The sequence below is a fragment of the Mya arenaria genome, chromosome 5, assembly GCF_026914265.1.
Source record: "Mya arenaria isolate MELC-2E11 chromosome 5, ASM2691426v1".
Taxonomy (NCBI): domain Eukaryota; kingdom Metazoa; phylum Mollusca; class Bivalvia; order Myida; family Myidae; genus Mya; species Mya arenaria.
In genome coordinates, this window is record NC_069126.1 from 80,214,324 (window position 1) to 80,235,511 (window position 21,188).

At 37.1% G+C, this 21,188-nt stretch overlaps 2 protein-coding genes across 2 annotated transcripts; one reads left to right on the forward strand and one right to left on the reverse strand.

Moving 5' to 3' along the window:
* The first annotated feature begins 757 nt into the window (after window positions 1-757).
* Window positions 758-17,443, forward strand: LOC128234534 (tetraspanin-1-like). The gene is made up of 8 exons (XM_052948799.1): window positions 758-1,087; window positions 6,825-6,939; window positions 7,358-7,509; window positions 10,279-10,350; window positions 11,604-11,711; window positions 13,119-13,307; window positions 14,610-14,693; window positions 16,305-17,443. Exons 1-8 carry the CDS (start codon window positions 1,028-1,030, stop codon window positions 16,455-16,457), a joined length of 933 nt encoding a protein of 310 aa, XP_052804759.1. The 5' UTR covers window positions 758-1,027; the 3' UTR covers window positions 16,458-17,443.
* A 2,081-nt stretch (window positions 17,444-19,524) lies between these two features.
* Window positions 19,525-20,244, reverse strand: LOC128236001 (collagen alpha-5(IV) chain-like). The gene has a single exon (XM_052950783.1). It carries the CDS (start codon window positions 20,242-20,244, stop codon window positions 19,525-19,527), a length of 720 nt encoding a protein of 239 aa, XP_052806743.1.
* Window positions 20,245-21,188: the final 944 nt, after the last annotated feature.

A 21,188-nucleotide genomic window follows, 5' to 3' on the forward strand; every position in this document is an offset into this window, starting at 1 on the left:
TAAAATCAGATCTGTTAAATCACTTCACTACGCTTCGCTGTTATAATACAAAAAGCAATGAAGCGAATATCACGATATGATTTTAATGGGATTGGATTTTAAGTAAACTTTCCGTTACCGAAACCGTGTTTTTGTGATTGGGTACTTGATTTTCGTCTGAGTTTAAAGGGACTAGACACAGATGTTCTCAAATCGGCAAATACAGTATTAGCTAAAAAAAAGCCAAGAATTATCAATACGAGCTAGTATGAGGCCAATAATATACATGATTAATATAAAATTTTGTCGCTGTCTCAGCTGAGTTAAAAATTACCTATTAAAAATAGCGCATAATGGTTCCCAAGTTTATAGTGTGTATATTAAGCATGCGAAAGTCACGCTTTCATTTAGAAAAATCATATACCGACGCTATATTTATAATTATTGATATTTACGTGGTAGACAAACCCAGTAAATTTCGATTTGGAAAAAATCTCGTAAAAAATGCAAAAGATGTGTCGTCAGCGATATGATTCATCAATAAGTAAGATTCAATGCGTGATACAAAACTATATCAAATTTGTGTAACTTTTTGACAATTATCTTTATTCTTGCAATGGTAAGATTCAATGTGTTGTACACAGCGAAATAAATTTTATTAAAGTTTTGGACAATTTTCCTTTTTATTGCAATGGTATCATCTGGTGTCAAGTCCCTTTAAACCAAATTGAACCAAGGTGAAAATGCTAATTGAGGAAATATGATTCCCCATGGGCATTCATCGCTTCATAAATTTCAACTGTTCAATGTTTCACAAAATTTCTCGATTTAAACTTTGATTTGTTTAAAATATTGGAAACTGTCTGAAGTTACACTTAACACGCGTCTTCCGGGAGTAGAACTTTCGTAAATACATGTGAAACTGTGATTTTAAAGGATATGAAATAAAGCTCATTATATTTAACACGTCGTTTTGAAATACACAATAAATATATTAAAGGAAAGGAATTTTACATACAGGGGAAGTAAAAAAACAACCTGTTTGAACATGGGGGCGTTAAAAACTTGTGGACGAATTCTAGTTGTTTCTGTGAATATATTCTTTCTGGTGAGTTTCAGTACAAATATGAAATCTGATTTTCTTTTTAAAAAAATAATAAGTTTTGTAGTGAAACGAAGATTAATACTATTGATTCTTCATTGGTTATAAAAAAAAACAGAATACGTTAGAGATGTCAAATCAAAGAATGTTTTTCGCAGCTCTCCAAGACTCACTTGTTTTTGTTAATTTACTTTTCTTTTATGCTTTTTATGAAAAGCCATGCTATTTTCACTGCTTTTATTTTCACTTCATTTGAACTATCTAATCTCTTATAGACCTTGGTCCATGTATAACAAAAATAAAGTCAAAAATATAAGCGAGCATTTCAGTAACGCAGCGATTATTATGCTGTGATAAAATGTTTTGAAATGACGTCAACCAAATAACTTGAAAAGTTATGATTCTTAATTAACGCCAATTAAACTAATATTGTTTATAAAATTTGGAATAAAAGAAAAGAAAAGAACTTTGTTGAATAACGGTCTTTGATCAAAGTTAATTTTACTCCAGATAAAAGTAAATATTATTTTCACTCGAAGACAACAAAAGCAAAACATATTTTGATAGATGCTGCTTTGAGCGGACAACAATGGCTGTTATATATTGATATACACAGTATGAACGTTCTTCCGTGGGTAGTATATATTGATAGACACTTGATACGTGGACACCAATGAATAATATGCTATCTGATATTGATACACACACAGTGGCTGGATGACAAAGGCTCATTAATGTCATAAAAATCAGTTTAACAAGCCAAAATTATATTTTACACATACTTGAACATGTATATCATTTGACAAAATTCAAAAGTACCCTATACTGTTTCTTATTACAGTAAAGGCTCCTTTTGAATTTTGTCAAATCTCATTTTATGTTTAAGGCAATGTATTATATTAATGATAGACATGTTCAAGTGTGTGTAAAATATAATTTTGGGCAGTTGAACTGATTTATTATGACTTTAATGAGCCTTTGTCATCAAGCCACTCTTGATACACACCCAATGAACGAACAACAATTGGTAATCTAAACTCTATTGATAGACACCCTTTGAAATACAACAATGGGCAATATATATTGATGGAAACCCTATACAAGGGCGACAATAAGGAACATATAAATCACATATAAATCTCTAATGAAAAGGTCGGACAAAAAATAGCAATATATATTGATGGAAACCCTATTATCGGGCAACAAAAAGAAACATATAAATCTCTAATGAAAAGGTCGGACAAAAATAGCAATATATATTGATGGAAACCCTATTATCGGGTGACAAAAAGAAACATATAAATCTCTAATGAAAAGGTCGGACAAAAAATAGCAATATATATTGATGGAAACCCTATTATCGGGCGACAAAAAGAAACATATAAATCTCTAATGAAAAGGTCGGACAAAAAATAGCAATATATATTGATGGAAACCCTATTATCGGGCGACAAAAAGAAACATATGAATCTCTAATAAAAAGGTCGGACAAAAAATAGCAATATATATTAATGGAAACCCTATTATCGGGCGACAAAAAGCAACATATAAATCTCTAATGAAAAGGTCGGACAAAAAATAGCAATATATATTGATGGAAACCCTATTATCGGGCAACAAAAAGAAACATATAAATCTCTAATGAAAAGGTCGGACAAAAAATAGCAATATATATTGATGGAAACCCTATTATCGGGCTACAAAAAGAAATATATAAATCTCTAATGAAAAGATCGGACAAAAAATAGCAATATACATTGAAGTGTGTATCACAGCGATTTGTAATGATGAGATTTGATTTTAAAGCTGCACTCACGAAGATTAAACGTTTTGACAACTTTTTTATTTTTTGTCTTGGAACGAGCCAATTTAAGCGAAAATGCATGTAAACAAGTTATATAAGACTGCTGACTACAACATAGATCGCAGAGTTTTATATTTAAGTTAAAAAAAGATGTTTTAGGCATTTTTCTTAAACCATAGTAATGCTTTTAGCCATAAAACATTTATTTTCAAATGGAAATATGTAAATCTGCGATCTGATCTTTTTTCACCAGGCCCCAATTTCTCGAAACTTCTTAAGCTTAACAGGCTTAAGTAGCTAATTTCAATTACCCCAAAAACATACTTAAATTGATTTTTTATAATTGTAAAATGGTTAATTGTGATTTTCATAAAGATAATTTCTATCTTAAGTATAAAAAACTCTTAAAGAAGTTAATATAAGGCAATTTATTAAAAACCAAAAATAATGAGATTAGCTTAATCCTGTTATAAGGGAATTAAGAACTTTCGAGAAATTAGGGCCAGTCCATTATCATTGGTTTCATTATTGCAGATATTTACTCAAAAAGTTGGTCATTCCAAAACAGAAAATAAAAAATAATAAGTTGCAAAAACGGTAAATCAGTGCAGCTTTAAATATCATCAAAGCATGTTCCATGTCATTGCTCAATATTCCTGGCATGATTAAATTTGAAACGAAATGCAAAATTTGAATATACACTTTTATTAGCAATAGATGAAGGAAGCAGTTCTATTTTACATAAACATGACGGAAGTTTATAGGGAATAATAACACGCATGGCTTCACACCGTTCATGAGATTTGTCGTTCAAATACGAGTAGTTTTCAAAATCAAAATTTCAAATTACTGTAAATTGTATTTATCTTAAAGGTGCATTCTCACAGATTTACCGTTTTTTATTTTTTATCTTGGAATGAACCATTTTTTTGCGTAAATATCTGCAAACCATTGATATATGACTGCTGACAAAATATTAGATCGCAGATTTTCATATTTATGTTTGAAAATTAATGACATTTTCGAATAAATTGGCTCGTTCCAAGACAAAAATAAAAAAGTTGTCAAAACGTTCAATCTGTGAGAGCGCAGCTTTAAAAGAACTCGCTCATTCTTTAGCATCAAATAATGTCCACGGTATTGCATCTGAAAACACCCATAGAATAACTATTTTACTCTTTGATACCGATATTGCAGACAAAAACCGTCTTACAAATAATAAAAAAAATGGTTTTAGTGGGGCCCGAGACCACACCGGAACAGACAAGAAAACATAGAAAACTGACAACAAAACCAACGCCCACAAGGACTCATCTTAAAACATCAGGATAACTTAACCTTTAAGCATTTTCTTAAAAAGCGTTACTTGCGCTATTCAAAATCGCGGCCTTCAAAGGGTTCTAGCAGTCAGTATATTATTTTTTACAATCCTAATCAATTGTCATTCATTATTTCGCCATACGAAAACGTGCATTTTAATAATAATAATAATAATAATAATAATAATAATAATAATAATAATAATGAGCGAGTCCCAAACAAAAATAAATCAATATGGCGAAATCTGGTTTGTTATTGAAAACAATGTAGATTTCAAACATTGCTATTGTAGAGAAATAGTTTCCCTACAGGGTTATTATTCACTAGCAAACATTTGATACATATCAGATATTTACTTTTAATTTTATTTTGTCAAATTAATTTTGAATTATTCCCCCAACTATAATGAACGGTAGTACATCATTAGTACATAGGCAGGACAACAATATCACATTTGTACCAGTACGGTACACATCAATTTAAGCCAAACAGGAGAGCCGCCGATCCATTACGGGGCACTACCCGTGCTCAACCGACATTAACGAAACCTTAACGGAGTAATGCCGTTGGTGTCCCGTTGCTCGGAGAGCCGCCGATCCATTACGGGGCGCTACCGGTGCTCTACCGACATTAACGAAACCTTACCGGAGTACTTCCGTTACGGTCTCGTTGCTCGGAGAGCCGCCGATCCATTACGGGGCGCTACCGGTGCTCTACCGACATTAACGAAACCTTACCGGAGTACTTCCGTTACGGTCTCGTTGCTCGGAGAGCCGCCGATCCATTACGGGGCGCTACCGGTGCTCTACCGACATTTGCGAAACCTTACCAGAGTACTTCCGTTACGGTCTCGTTGCTCGGAGAGCCGCCGATCCATTAGGGGGCGCTACCGGTGCTCTACCGACATTAACGAAACCTTACCGGAGTACTTCCGTTACGGTCTCGTTGCTCGGAGAGCCGCCGAGCCATTACGGGGCGCTACCGGTGCTCTACCGACATTCAGAAACCTTACCGGAGTACTTCCGTTACGGTCTCGTTGCTCGGAGAGCCGCCGATCCATTAGGGGGCGCTACCGGTGCTCTACCGACATTTACGAAACCTTACCAGAGTACTTCCGTTATGGTCTCGTTGCTCGAAGAGCCGCCGATCCATTACGGGGCGCTACCGGTGCTCTACCGACATTTACGAAACCATACCGGAGTACTGCCGTTGCAGTCCCGTTGCTCGGAGAGCCGCCGATCCATTACGGGGCGCTACCGGTGCTATACCGACATTTACGAAACCTTATCGGAGTACTGCCGTTACGGTCTCGTTGCTCGGAGAGCCGCCGATCCATTACGGGGCGCTACCGGTGCTCTACCGACATTTACGAAACCTTACCAGAGTACTTCCGTTACGGTCTCGTTGCTCGGAGAGCCGCCGATCCATTACGGGGCGCTACCGGTGCTCTACCGACATTAACGAAACCTTACCGGAGTACTTCCGTTACGGTCTCGTTGCTCGGAGAGCCGCCGAGCCATTACGGGGCGCTACCGGTGCTCTACCGACATTCAGAAACCTTACCGGAGTACTTCCGTTACGGTCTCGTTGCTCGGAGAGCCGCCGATCCATTAGTGGGCGCTACCGGTGCTCTACCGACATTTACGAAACCTTACCAGAGTACTTCCGTTATGGTCTCGTTGCTCGAAGAGCCGCCGATCCATTACGGGGCGCTACCGGTGCTCTACCGACATTTACGAAACCATACCGGAGTACTGCCGTTGCAGTCCCGTTGCTCGGAGAGCCGCCGATCCATTACGGGGCGCTACCGGTGCTATACCGACATTTACGAAACCTTATCGGAGTACTGCCGTTACGGTCTCGTTGCTCGGAGAGCCGCCGATCCATTACGGGGCGCTACCGGTGCTCTACCGAAATTTACCAAATCATACCGGAGCACTGCCGTTGCAGTCCCGTTGCTCGCGCATGCAGATCAATGGAAGATTTTTTAGCACGTTCAAAACTTACCGTTTCCGGTCGATGTTCTCACAATCTCCTGTCGACGTAATACTGTTGTTCACGATGTGATACCGTTTTTCGCGATGTGATATCGTTGTTCGCGATGTGTTACCGTTCTTTACGATGTGAAACCGTTCTTTATGATGTGAGAGCGTTCTTCACGAAGTGAAACCGTTTTTTATGATGCGATACCGTTCTGTATGATATGATACTATACTGTGCTTAACGATGTGATGCCGTTGTGCTGTCGTACTAATACCGATTCCCGAAAATCGCCAAATGTTATGCTCAGTTAAGCTCCGGCGAGCCAAATCGGCTAGGTGTGACAGACCCTTTTTGTTTTTATTATATGTCTAAAATGGATATTAAATGAAATGTAGTTTAGTTTATCCGAAAAGCGTACCGAATGGTATACGAACTTCCCGGTTAAAATTACAAAACAGTGAAAACTTCTAATTGAGATTTTCACTGTTCGAAACAGTGAAATTCCATTTATTTCACTGATATATCTCTATACACCGCCGAGAAGCATATAATACATGTTCTTCAAGTATCCCGTTATGCTTATCATGCCAGAATCCATCGCCCGCTGTGATAAATGTATATCTTTTCCCTCGGCAGTTTATTGGGGTTGTCCTATTTGGCGCTGGAATGTTCCTCCGATTCGGTAAGAAGTACACAGACGACTATGTTCAGTCAGCCGAAGAGGCGCTCAAAAAGGCTCTGGAAGATACAGGTACGTACTTATATTAGGTACAAATATTTGTATTAACAATGTAAATATTAATTCGTCATAAAATTGACAGTATATTTCAAACAGCTTTCGTCGATATTTGCCTGATAGTCTATGCGGCAAGTTATTTTGCTTAAAATGTGTTCGCCATACCTATTTCATTAGTTTACCATGCGGAATTCATTTTTATCTCCGAAGTATTTGAAGCATTAAAAACGTATTAAGTTTATAATTGTACTATACTGTACTGGCTTCACTAATATCAATTCCCATGGATCGGTAGTTGATTAATTCAGGAAAGTCCGATCTGGCACCTCCACGCCAGATGAGTCAAGCGGAACTTCTTCCATGCGCACAATCCCTTTTTTATGCCTTTCGATGAAACATAATGCTGTTTGTAATGTTCATTATTGTTTCCCAGGGATTGGTAACAGCACGGACGTGGATCTGGACATGAACGAGCTCTTGCTCACCCTGTCAATCGTGCTTATCTGCATCGGGCTGTTCTTCGGGATCATATCTTTGCTTGGAGTTCTTGGGGCTTGCTGTCAGATCAAGTGCCTCCTTGTGATGGTAAGTGAGATGTCCTGAGAATATGTTGTTGTTGATCACAGGTTCTAATGTTATCTTCGTGTTTGTATATATTCTTCTTCTTCTTCTTCTTCTTCTTCTTCTTCTTCTTCTTCTTCTTCTTCTTTCACTTCTTCTTCTTTCACTTCTTCTTTCACTTCTTATTCTTCTTCTTCTTTTTCTTCTTCTTTCACTTCTTCTTCTTCTTCTTCTTCTTCTTCTTCTTCTTCTTTTTCTTCTTTTTCTTCTTCTTCTCAAATTAATATTATGTTTAAAGGTGTCTGCTTCTGTTTTTGCGTTTCATTTAAGGTCTTAGTCCATTTAGGTCTTAAACTGAAATGATCTTAGTGTCATATTATCGTTATTTTTCTACATATTTGTGTTAATTGAGCTTGAGCCAGTATAAAATTGGACACAGAATTGAGGAAATAAAGCAATCAATGTTTTGCCATTTGTAACTAAGCTGAAGTTACGACTGTTTTTTTTTATTGAAACGCCCTCCGGGACGCTAGTGAATACGGGCCCAGTATCCATAAGCCAACGAAGACACTGATAAGAGGCACAGTGCTAAGGCCAAACATATACTTAACGAGAGATACACACCGTGTAAAAACAAACAACGTAGACAAACTACACATGTACATTGTATTAACATATCTGTATACATAAATGTTTGGGCTATCATTTTTGCTCTGTCAGTTTAAGAGGAGATCACTGCTAGTTTCAAAAAGTTCATGAATACTTCACCTTACACCTGTACCAACCAAGTCTTATATACTGTAGTATACATCACTGATACCAAATATTATATAATACATTATACATCACTTGTGGTTTCACCTAAGTCATGAATACTTTCCGCCTTTGCCAACCAAGTCTTATATAATATATTTTACAAAGTACGAATTCATATCGGAATTTGCTTCAATATTTGAAACTCTTTCCTAATTAACGTCTATTTAAAAAACAAATCTTGAACAAAAACAGGCCTCACTCGTATCATTATGTATTAATTACCATTTTATTTCTTTTTAATTTTACTGAAGCGTTTTACAACAGAATAAAGGGCCAATTTCTTGACCTCTAAAATACTATGATAGACCCAAACTTCATAGAACAAAAGATCTATCATGATGAAAAAACTTGCGAAAGAACTAAAATGACCTCTACCTGTTTGAGGAATAAAATAAACTAGCTAGCAACAACAACCTATCAACAACATTGCATATGTATATTATCTTTTTTATAGATACAAATTACTAGAGAGTAAAACTAATCGGAAATGTGATTAATCCGAGAAAATACTTACAAAGGAACACATGAGTTTTCTTTTGTCCCCTGTGCAAAAGACAAACTTGCAGCGATTTTGTTTAGAATAGATAAGGTTTTACTAATTACATATCGTCTATAGTTCCAAATGTCTTTGACGCGTGTACCTGTATCGATACAATTATTGTCATTATTTAAAAGCCTTCCTGTCGCTAATTTGACACCGTGCTCTAGGTCTTATTTATTCTTGCATACCAGGATACCTTATAATTGTTGGCATGCTAGAGATTAAACAAACTTGTGGCCTTGCCAAACTAATGGCAATACATGGAATTGTTTTCATTGCAAGATCAGGTATGGAGATTAAGAAACTAAATCTTCTTATACGGCCTTATAGACATACATTTTTTTTTGCGTAATATTAAGTATTGTTTTTGCTCGTAACGACCCCACTTGTCAAATATATCCATAAGTGTCTCAAATTATACCCACAACGTTATAGTGAAAATTATAGTATATAAAAGGCTTGTTTCAGAACCCAAGTTCGAATATAAGTAGTAGCAGTATAATTGGTGTCAAATATTTGAAGTGTCACCTCTGTGGTATGGCCATTAAGACGTGCATGAAACTATCAATGGGACGGTCTGCTCCGTGTATTTGCAAGCTATATTAGTTCAATGAATTGGTTGAGCGAATTTAAATTGCCTTTCTTCTGTTTTCAGTAGAATGTGATCATCTGCCTTATTAATTGAGGAATTAGTCTGTGCTATATGCCGTATAGTCGTGCAAGGAGACTTCGATGGGACTGTCTGCTCTTTTTATCTGCAAACCATATTCCTTTTTCCTTCGATCCAATGGAAGAGTGATTTACAATTGGTTTTTTACTATTTTCAGAATGTGTTCATCTACCTAGCCATATCAATAGCGGAAGTTTTCTGTGTTATTCGCATGTTTGGTTATGCAAAGTGCCTTGGATGGGATTGCCCGCTCCATTTATCTGCAAACTATCCCCATTCGGTCCATTGAAAGAGTTAATTTCAATTTCTTTTTACAGTACGTGATCTACATAGTCATACATTTGAGGAAGTTGTCTGTATGATTCGCCGTTTAGACGGGCACGGCTGGGACTGTCTGCTCCGTTCATCATTTCTCTTTTCCTTCGATCAATTGGAGGAATGAAATTCAATTGCTATTCATCTGTTTTCAATATGTTGTCATCTGCTTAGCCATATCAATGCGGAAGTAGTCTGTGTGATTCGCAGTTTAGTCATGCAAGGCGCCTTAGCTGGGACTGTCTGCTTTGTTTATCTGCAAACCATCCCCATACGATCCGTTGAAAGTTTCTTTTTACAGTATGTCGCAATCTGCTTAGCATTACCCATTGCTAAAGTTGTCCGTGTGATTCGCCGTTCATGCAAAGCGCCTTAGATGGGACTGTCTGCTTCGTTTATCTGCAAACTGTCATCATTCTATCCATTGAAATATATATTATTTTTTTTTCAGTATGTGGTTATCTGCCTAGCCATCGCAATTGCGGAAGTTGTCTGTGTGATTCTCCTCTACACTGATGATACGGTAAGACAGGATCTAAAACTATCATTCCATTGACCAGTATAAATAGTTACTGTATTCTGAAACATTAGAACAAATGTAGATCCTGTAATCATTATCACCTTGGCATATATCATCATGTTGAAAAGTTTGTTATGAAAGGAAAGGAACAGAACTGAAGTTTATTTTAGCTTACGCAACAAAGCCTCTCGTCTTTCAAATGTATAAAACGTAAAGAGTATACCCACAACCTGCCCTCTGCTTTGCACCTTTACCTACGTACACTGTGACAATGATGCTTCTAGCGCATCTTTCATCCGTATTTCTACGTGCCTACTTACTGCATCGAAAAGAACTTTATGCAAGACATATCACTACTTATATGTGATACATTCAGATTTGGTTTTGTAAACACTATACCAATGTTAAGCAAGCAATCAAATCACTAATGCACTTCTCTGATTATGACAATGCTGTATTAAATTATAATATTTTTTTTACGACGATTGTGAATTTAGTTATGGCGACAATAACTTTATCAATCTTGTTTGCATGATGTTTTGAGATGATGTTTTTGTTGTTGGGAAACGGAGTACCCAGAAAGAAACCCACTTGTCCGACTTGGTCGTCACTATAAACCAACCGCCGGCAATTGAACTTTGGTCAGAAGCGCGGGCACTAAACGTTACATTCGCTAACAGTTTGACGTACTTTTTGGAAAAATAATTTTAAATTTTAAATCCCTTTTAGTCACAAAAAAGGTTTTTATCAGTGTAAGAGCTAGATCGCAATATATTTAAAGATGCATTCTTCCTCCCTGATGAGATTTACCACAATAAATAATACCGTTTTAACATACTAAGAAGGATGAATAAATGTCGAAAACAATGGTTCTTATGAAGGATACCAAGTTTAATTTGAAAGAAAGGTGCAGAAAACACGGTATTTCTACCTTATGAGACTATCGTTGACCACAGTAAATACTTTAGCATTCACCAATCATTTAATATTTTTGCGCTTTCTGCTATTAAATACACGATTTCAATCTTGATATCAGAAATTAATGTTTTCCATGAAAGCATTATTTAGTAAGTAGATGAAGGTTTATCAGTCAAATTTAATGTTTGTTATACATGTGTATGTATTGATTTTGAATAAGAGTGTCACTTTAAGTTACGCTTATGCTGCTCGTTAAATATGGCTTTTAGAGCTCACTTTGAAAAAATATATTGCGATCAGTACATTTAAACAAACACTTGCCCTCTATGATTTTTCAGTTTGCTGACAAGATTAAGACCAAACTCAAGGACAACATCAAGACAGACTATCGCGGTCTCGGTGCCAGTGATATCTCGTCCGTCTCCTGGAACATCCTCATGATTAAGGTAAGCAGGAATACACACATTCACCCAAGGGCTCCACCAGAGGAAAGGTCTCAGGGCCTCTCCAAAAGGACTCCAAATTGTACCGACATGTACACAGGAAAAGGAGTCGATAGTTACTCATAGCAGCTTTCAGCTGTATGAAAAATCGAGCGAATAAAATAACTATTAACTAAATGTAAACCATATGATAACATTTTTTGCAAAATATGAGGGCATGTATGACGACTGTGATACCATAATTTAAAGGGCGTAACCAAGATAAATGCCAACTGAAAAATACCTACTTCTATGATATTTTGTGAAAACACATCTAAATTGTGGTACTTAAACACATTTGTGAAAATATCTAAGCACACTGATGGAAACCAATTTTGCAAATGTTAAACTAAAGAAAAGTTTAGCCAAATTTCGTTTTAAGAAACGTTTGATCAAACACGCGTCTCACAGACAGACATTGTCAAATAGTTCGTGCCGGAATGACCTCATCACCAATATCTGTTTCCGGTACTACAATATTTCCCACAAGGACAATTCAATATCAGCATAGTTATGATGAAACAAATCTTATTGTAGTGATTAAAAATATTGGGCCGATTGTTCAGAGCTTTGATTTCCAGTGAAGTGTATTATTGCATAAATCATTAAGATTCTTAAGAGTGAACTCCTTAATTGAAATTATTACGCGATCTTCTTGAAGCGTAATTAAAGGTAAAGAATTCTGATACTGTCGAATAACCATGATAACTTATCCAGAACTTAATTATGTTAACATCGTTATTTAAGACATCGTTGTTAACTTTTAAAGGTGAAATATCTTTTGATGTGATGAAACAAACACAGCTGAATCAGTTGTCTCCATATTTGTTTAAAGTACCGCAGATCACATGTGTCTATTACACTCTTGAGTATTAAAGATTTTATAGTAACAACGATCCAGTTAGCAACGTACTTAGCTTTTACAATATTCCGATTTATCGGCCCTCTATTAACCTTTAGAATACAACGTACATTTTCAGCCAATAAAATTGCAGATTGGCAGTCATTAAGTTCAAGTTCTAGGCTCTATAATTAGGAATTTCAACTTTCGCGGATGTTCGAAGGAATTGCAATTCATCCAGTATCCACTCACTGCGTCAATTTTTGCGTTGAAAATGTGTCAGCAAACGAAGTATTCTAATTCAGATTGCTTGAGTAAAATCTAAATAAAAATTAAGAAGGGCTTGTTTGCTAAGCTCACTCCGCCCATTCTTAATAATACTTTTTTTTACTTCATGTCATCTAACTATAACTTAACAAAACATTCATTAAAAGAAAAGTGTTGCATTTCTTTCTTGTGCAAAATGATGTTTAAGTTTTGAACACCTAGTGCCATCTAGTGCCTATATGTTTAAGTTTGCCTTTTTATAGTACGGTTGTTGTGGCGTGGATGCGTACACAGACTTCGACAACACTGAAAAATGGGCTCACACAGAAACAACAAATGGTGTCACAAAGACAGTGGCTACCCCCGTCTCCTGTTGCAAAACACTACCAAGTTCCGAGGACCTATCATGCGCACAGATACCTCTTCTGGCAACGGAAAACTACCTGTCAGAGGTAAGACTATAAGTATCTCCCATGGCAGAGTAAGATAGATTTCCTCATTACAAATACATTCTTTTATGCAAGTTTATGCATGAAATAAGCAAAAGAAATACGTTAAAAACAATCCGCATATAAAATTCGTTTCTTCAGTTTTGACTATATAACACAACACGCCTAAATGGTTTACGTAATGGACTAGAACTATCAATTTCTATCTATAACGGATATAATATTGTATATGTAAGATGTAGTTTACGTAACCATTGGTAACAAGAAAAAAACATATCCAAGCAACATAACTTTATTATTATTATTTTGCAATTAATGTGAAGAAACACAGACAAGACATGTGATGTAGATAAAGAGCACCATTGAAACTCACAGTTTCCTTTACAAGTAGTTCTCTTACATTACAATAAACATTTTATTAACAGTATGTCATATACGTGACAAAATGATTAACTGACACATCTTAACATAGGCATAAATTACGTACAAAAATATGTCTACATGTGTATAAGCTTTTACAAAATAGTAACAATTTCAAAAACAGAACATCATGCAATCAATGAAGTCAAGTAATCTCGTTTTATTCTCGTAACACTTCCAATCCGATATGCTCACAAAATCACAACACCCTGCTCTAGCTTGTATCAGATCTGTCTTCAAGTACGATGCCAATCATACTATAAAGCCCCTCTTAGTCATCGTCATCTTTAAAGTCACTGGAATTTACATCTTCACTAGTACCCACTATGTAAATAATTTCTTGTTAAACAATGTTTATACAGCCCAATCCTATTCGATACCACTTGGCACTTTTTTTGCAACCACTACATTCTACGTCTCTGTGTAAATTTCATGGGAGTGAAGCCAGACGATGATAATTAGTTGACGTTTACCAAATTATGCCGGATAATAAAAAAAAGCCTTGTTTAAATTGTAGATATGCAGTTGCGCCGATATGTTGCATAAGCATTCACAAGTACAACTTATATTTTCCAACATTTTAATACCACGTTATCGTTTCGTGAGTGTTAATTCCGCAATTTGTCACTTTTTAAATTTAGGTAACAATATAAGTATATATACCCGCAGATGTAAGATACAGTCGAAACTCGCAGTGTCGAGCTCTGTTATCTAGCTGTTCTGGTTTTGTCGAACTCTTTTCTATATCTTTTTTTAGTTAGACATGTTTTGTATATTGGCTATATTGAATGTTATTTATCTCGAAGGATTTCCCGAAGTCCAAATTACTTCGACAAAACGAGATTTTACTTTATGTTAAACTGTTATTTTTGAAACTAATTCCAGGGTTGTTATCAGAAGGCTTGGGAAGATACTCTCGGAAATGCCATCTATGCTGCAGCAATCCTCGCTGGAATTGGACTACTACAGGTAGGAGCTAGCCAGACTGGGGTGGTATTCAATATTATGCTTATCTAGATCTGAAAAGTATGTTTTGAACATATTTAATGTTATCTTTGAGTATGCGCGCTTAAGGTATTTTTATGTAGTGGAGCTTTTGATTCATTATTGATAAAGATAGTTTGATGAATGTGTGGTCTGTCTTTTTTGAATGTACGTTTTGCGCCTGTTATATAGTGTGTCTGGTCAGTAAGCCTGTCATAAAACATAAATTTTCTTTTGAAACTCACACCTCACGTTCAGTCTGATCAGTAAGGCTGTCATACGACTAAAGTTTTCTTTTGAAACACACGCCTCACGTTCAGTGCCTCTGGTCAGTAAGTCTGTCATACGACTGAAGTTTTCTTTTGAAACTAACGCCTCACGTTCAAGGCCTCCGGTCAGGTAGCCTGTCATACGACTGAATATTTCTTTTGAAACTCACGCCTCTAGTTCTGTTTCTCTGGACAGTTAGCCTGTCATAGGACTGAATATTTCTTTTGAAACCCACGCCTCACGTGTAGTGCCTCCGGTCAGTAAGTCTGTCATACGACTGAATTTTTCTTTTGAACGTTCAGTTACGCTGGCCAGTAAGCCTGTCATATGACTTGAAACACACGCCTCACGTTCAGTTACTCTGGCCAGTAAGCCTGTCATATGACTTTAAACACACGCCTTACGTTCAGTGTCTCTGGTCAGTGAGCCTGTCATATGACTGAAGTTTTTTATTAAAACACACGCCTCACGTTCAGTGTCTCTGGTCAGTGAGCCTGTCATATGACTGAAGTTTTCTATTGAAACACACGCCTCACGTTCAGTTACTCTGGCCAGTAAGCCTGTCATATAACTTGAAACACACGCCTCAGTTTCAGTTACTCTGGCCAGTAAGCCTGTCATATGACTTGAAACACACGCCTTACGTTCAGTTACTCTGGCCAGTAAGCCTGTCATATGACTTGAAACACACGCCTCACGTTCAGTGTCTCTGGTCAGTGAGCCTGTCATACGACTGAAGTTTTCTATTGAAACACACGCCTCACGTTCAGTGTCTCTGGTCAGTAATCTTGTCATACAACTACAGTTTACTTTTGAAACACACGCCTCACGTTCAGTGTCTCTGGTCAGTAAGCCTATCAACCAACTAAAGTTTTCTTTTGAAACACACGCCTTACGTTCAGTGTCTCTGATCAGTAAGCCTATCAAACAACTAAAGTTTTCTTTTGAAACACACGCCTCAAGTTCAGTGTCTCTGGTCAGTAAGCCTATCAAACAACTAAAGTTTTCTTTTGAAACACACGCCTTACGTTCAGTGTCTCTGATCAGTAAGCCTATCAAACGACTAAAGTTTTCTTTTGAAACTCTGAGGCTATAGCAGAAGCATCCACAGTCGAAACTTTGAAATTTAAGTGTAATTTAATGGAACAACCGTAGCAAAATGTGACCCATTTTAAAAGTTTTAAAGATGCCTCTTTCATACGGTTCAAGAATTTATTCTTAAGCACAAATTATATGATGTTCGCTTATTGGAACAAAATATTGTAATTTTCGTTTTTTAATTTATTTATTGATAATATGTATTCATGTTATGTTCTAAACCATCAGATCTTGCTGATCATTGGTGCGATTATCGTGCTATGCTCCGGTGGCAAAGATGGCAAAGCAAAAGAACGACCTAGTAGCGGAAAGGTACTCCGCAAGAACCAAGTAGCTCCCGGAAGTATCCCCGGCTTCAGGGCCGGCAGAAGGCGATACTGATGTGCTGACTACTCAGTGACCGCACAAAGAGACTGTGATAATCGTTTCAATGTTGTGCCATTTTGTTTAGATTGTTTTTTTATTTAAAATGTCATTCGGAACTCCTCGGCCATTTTATATCGAAAACAATCTCGGATGTATTTGGACGGTTTACATACTCAAAAATAGGTACGTTTAAGTCCGCTGCAAGTAGATCGCGTAGTAATTTCAGTTAGAAGTTAAACTTTATGACTGAATTCTTGGGAATTTTAATTATGTTTGCAATAATACACATCATTGGCAATCAATTTAAACTTTGATCAATAAATACAGCTCTGAAACACTGCATTTGATTAATGATATAATTCAAAAATTTACGAACTACTTCAACTGATGTACCGGCATACATCCGAGGTTGTTTTCGATAAAAATGGCTGAGGAGTTTCGAATGTTAAAAAAGTTGGATTAGTTCAGTTTATCCGTCCATATGTGTGTTATTGTTTTTGTCATAGCATTAGATCTTTGAGGAAGAAAATGAATTCAGCAGTGATATATTGACATGAAAAGAATGTTTAAAAGTGTAAAGCGAAGTTAATAAGGCCATGATTGTTATAAGTTACTTTTGGTGTTGATTTTATGGAATATATACAATTAGTTTACTGGTACAAACACTTTTAGATCATCTGATGATGTTTTGTTAATTAGAAATATTTTATTAAAAGATAAATTACAATCAGTACAAGGTTCTGGACAACGCGTTCCCATCAGGAAAACAGATATAATACTAACATTTACTAGTAGACAAGGAACAAACAAACTAAAATAAAATAAAATTATTTATCTAAAAATCTTTTCAAATATTAAACATGCGTTGATCGCATTTCTTATTCAATATCATCTTGAAAAGCATACCAGAAATACTTAGATCTAAGTTATGAACACAGTCTTAATTAGTTTTGTTTTAAAAAATAAAGATTTTAATGCTGGTAATAAAATCTGAGAAAATATATGTGTTGTTGTTACTGATAATATGATAGCTATTGATCTACTTAATGTTTCAAAAATGGAGAACAAAGTTGTTTTACATTTTCTCCTTTATTCTTCAATAGTTTTGAATTAGATTCAAAGGATTAGCTTTCCAAACAAATAACATTAACTTTTTTTTTAATTTTCATTTTTAAGCAATTGCAAATTTTAAAGGAATTTCCTTCGTGGTAAGACATTATTTTACAAATTTGTAAAAAAGGTTTGAAATTTCATCTAAATATGTTAAATATATATACTAGCCAACTTTTGAAGGGTCACAACTCTGTCAGACTTTTACGGATGTAAAACATCAAAAGGATATTCGATAAAAAAGTGCGCTCACTTTTTGACCTTGAAACATAAAGCATCAGTAATTCACCTCCGATTTAAGTTGAAAAAAAAAGCAAAAATAAACGTTTTTCCGTAATATATTTCATTTTTATTTTATATCTTAGTAATTCTCATGTAATACCCTTTTCAATAATACAGAAAGTACATCGGGTCACCAGGCGTGGGAATGAAACATTATGATCAATGGAGCTATCACAGACGGTTAGATTCCTTAAATTGGTGTAGTTGTAACTTACTGCCAATGCCTGAATGAAAAACACATTTAATGGAGGTGTTATCCGATTAAATTGATTATTGACATAATTATCTTTTAATTATACTTTAAATAAGAGCTTCTAAAATTTACAGAAACATACAAGTTACGAACGAGGTAAGGATACTTACATTTAACAATGACAGAATAAAATTTCTTGTAAGGAATATGTCCTACCATTGTTTTGTTAAACCGCATGTCCTCATCAAAGCATGACTACTTCCCGGAACAACAGAATCTTCCATGATGTTCCCTGCTATCACTATCCTTTCGCAAACAGTATGGAAATAAATAAAATGAACTACATGTACTAGATTTTGTCGAAAGTAACATTGTTATGCACCAGTCAATAGTTACCACGGCCTCCCCAGGTCCGGGGAATAGCGGGGACTTTGACTTTCGGTCCAGCTACCCCGGGTAAAATCCCCGCATTGCGGGTACGAACTTATGGTAAAATCCCGCCAAATGCCCCTGCACCAAAGGGACCCTAGGTAAGGCCCATTCCCCGCTATATTTTGCGCGAGGACAAAACCACGGCATTCACCGGCACTGCGGGGCCGGCTGGGAGGTAAAAAGACGGCCCATTTCCCCGGACCGCCGTACCTGGGGAGGGGGGCCGTGGTTACAATTGACTGGTGCATTACATTTTAAAAGGTTACACTCGAACGAAGAAACTATGCAGTTAAACACAAATTATTTGTACGCGCGTAAATAAGATGTATTATCAGCATTTTGTATATTTAAACGGAACAAAACACACACAAAAAAAACATAAGGCCCCCCAAAAATTCAGTGTTTGTTTCCACGAACATCTACGAAAGAATTATAGTAGGAAGGTCGGCATATATTCCTAATTTTTCTGCTATTGTTTGTGAGAACCGAGATCTGTACCAAGATTATGTCCTCTCACATTACCTGTCATAGCTGCACTGGGAAACGGTAGTGTCGATATCGTCATTAATCGGCCAGGTAAATCTGGAGTCACTTTTCAGCGAGATAATCTTCCAGTCACTTAGGCGCAGGTAGTTGCAGTCTGCGTTGAAGTCGCTACCTATTATCACGTCCTGAAATTGTCTTATAGTTATACCGGTTACTTATTTGCACATCCTGTAATCAAAAGTGCAGTGTCAGGTTTATAATCAGAAAATTAAAGTCTTATATCAACTTCGGTAATAAACAGTTATGTTTTATCAACCGTTGTGCCTTACGTATCATTGATGATGTGTATACACTCCGGGATAGGGGCATAAATAGACCAGAATTGCTGTACAGGCCCGGTTTGTTAATGATCGTAGAAAGACCAGAATTGATGCGTTGGCCCGGTTTGTTAGTGGTCGTACATAGACCAGAATTGGTGCGTAGGCCCGGTTTGTTAGGGGGCGTAGCAAGACCAGAATTGATGTACAGGCCCGGTTTGTTATGGGGCATAGAAAGAACAGAGTTGTTGTACAGGCCCGGTTAGTCAGGGGCGTAAAAAATACCGAAATTGACGTGCATGCCCGGTTTGTTAAGGGGCGTAGATATAGCAGAATTGATGTGCATGCCCGGTTTGTTATGGGGTGTATATAGACCACCCCAAGAATGTATGTCGAGGCCCGGTTTGCTAGGAGGCAAAAATAGACCAGAATTGATATGCAGGCCCGGTTTGCTAGGTGGCGAAGCTAGACCAGAATTGACGTACAGGCCCTGTTTACTAGGAGGCGTAGACATACCAGACTTGATATGAATGGGCGGTAGATTAGGAGGCGTAGACATACCAGAATTGATGTGCAGGCCTGGTTTGCTAGGTGGCGAAGATGGACCAGAATTGATGTGCAGGCCCGGTTTGCTAGGTGGCGTAGACATACAGGAATTGAGGTGCAGGCCCGGTTTGCTAGAAGGCGTAGATAGACCAGAATTGATGTGCAGGCCTGGTTTGCTAGGAGGCGTAGATAGACCAGAATTGATGTGCAGGCCTGGTTTGCTAGGAGGCGTAGATAGACCAGAATTGATGTGCAGGCCTGGCTTGCTAGGTGGCGAAGATAGACCAGAATTGATGTGCAGGCCCGGTTTGCTAGGAGGCGTAGATAGACCAGAATTGATGTGCAGGCCTGGTTTGCTAGGTGGCAAACATAGACCAGAATTGATGTGCAGGCCTGGTTTGCTAGGTGGCGAAGGTAGAACAGAATTGATGTGCATGCTCTGTTTGCTACAGGGCGAAAATAGACCAGACCTGATATGCAGGCCCTATTTGCTAGGAGGCGTAGATAGATTAGAATTGGTGTGCAGGCCCTGTTTGATACACGGCGTAGATAGACCAGAATTGATGTGCCGGCCCTGTTTGATACACGGCGTAGATATACCAGAATTGATGTGCAGGCCCTGTTTGATATATGGTATAGATAAACCAGAATTGATGTGCCAGCCCTGTTTGATACACGCCGTAGATAGACCAGAATTGATGTGCCGGCCCTGTTTGATACACGGCGTAGATAGACCAGAATTGATGTGCAGGCCCTGTTTGTTAAGATGCGTTAATAGACCACCGTTGATGTGCAAGCCCGGTTGCGCTTAAATGATTTAAACTCGTATTTGCGATGTACAATTTCTGAGAAACCGGTCCTATAGTGCTTCATGAAGCTACGCCAGCGTGGAAGAGGGGTCATTCAAAACGCGATCGGTATGAATATCTTGAACCTTATTTTAACAATATAATCACCTCCAATGATGGTAATCAATATGCAAATCAAGTCAACCTTATGGTCGTAAATCATTTAATTGCCTTCACTCACTGTATTGGTTGGGTATTAATACCACGCAATCCGATACGCTACATAAATTTTAGATTCAATTGAGACCAATAGTGTATACCACCCCTAAGGTGCTATGTAATATACAACCTAAGTTAATCTGCTGGTCGTACATCATTGACTTCATTCATCGTATAGGTCCGAAAGTGATATCACGATATCCGATAAGCTACATCGTTCTTAGATCCAAGTAAGACAAAGAGTATAAACCACTCCTGACCCTACAACCCTTCAAATAATTATGTTCTTTAACTGTACAGAAGTCGTCTGAAATATTTAAGAATGCAGTGGCGGATTTAGGAATTCATAACGGGGGGGGGGGAGAAACCAACA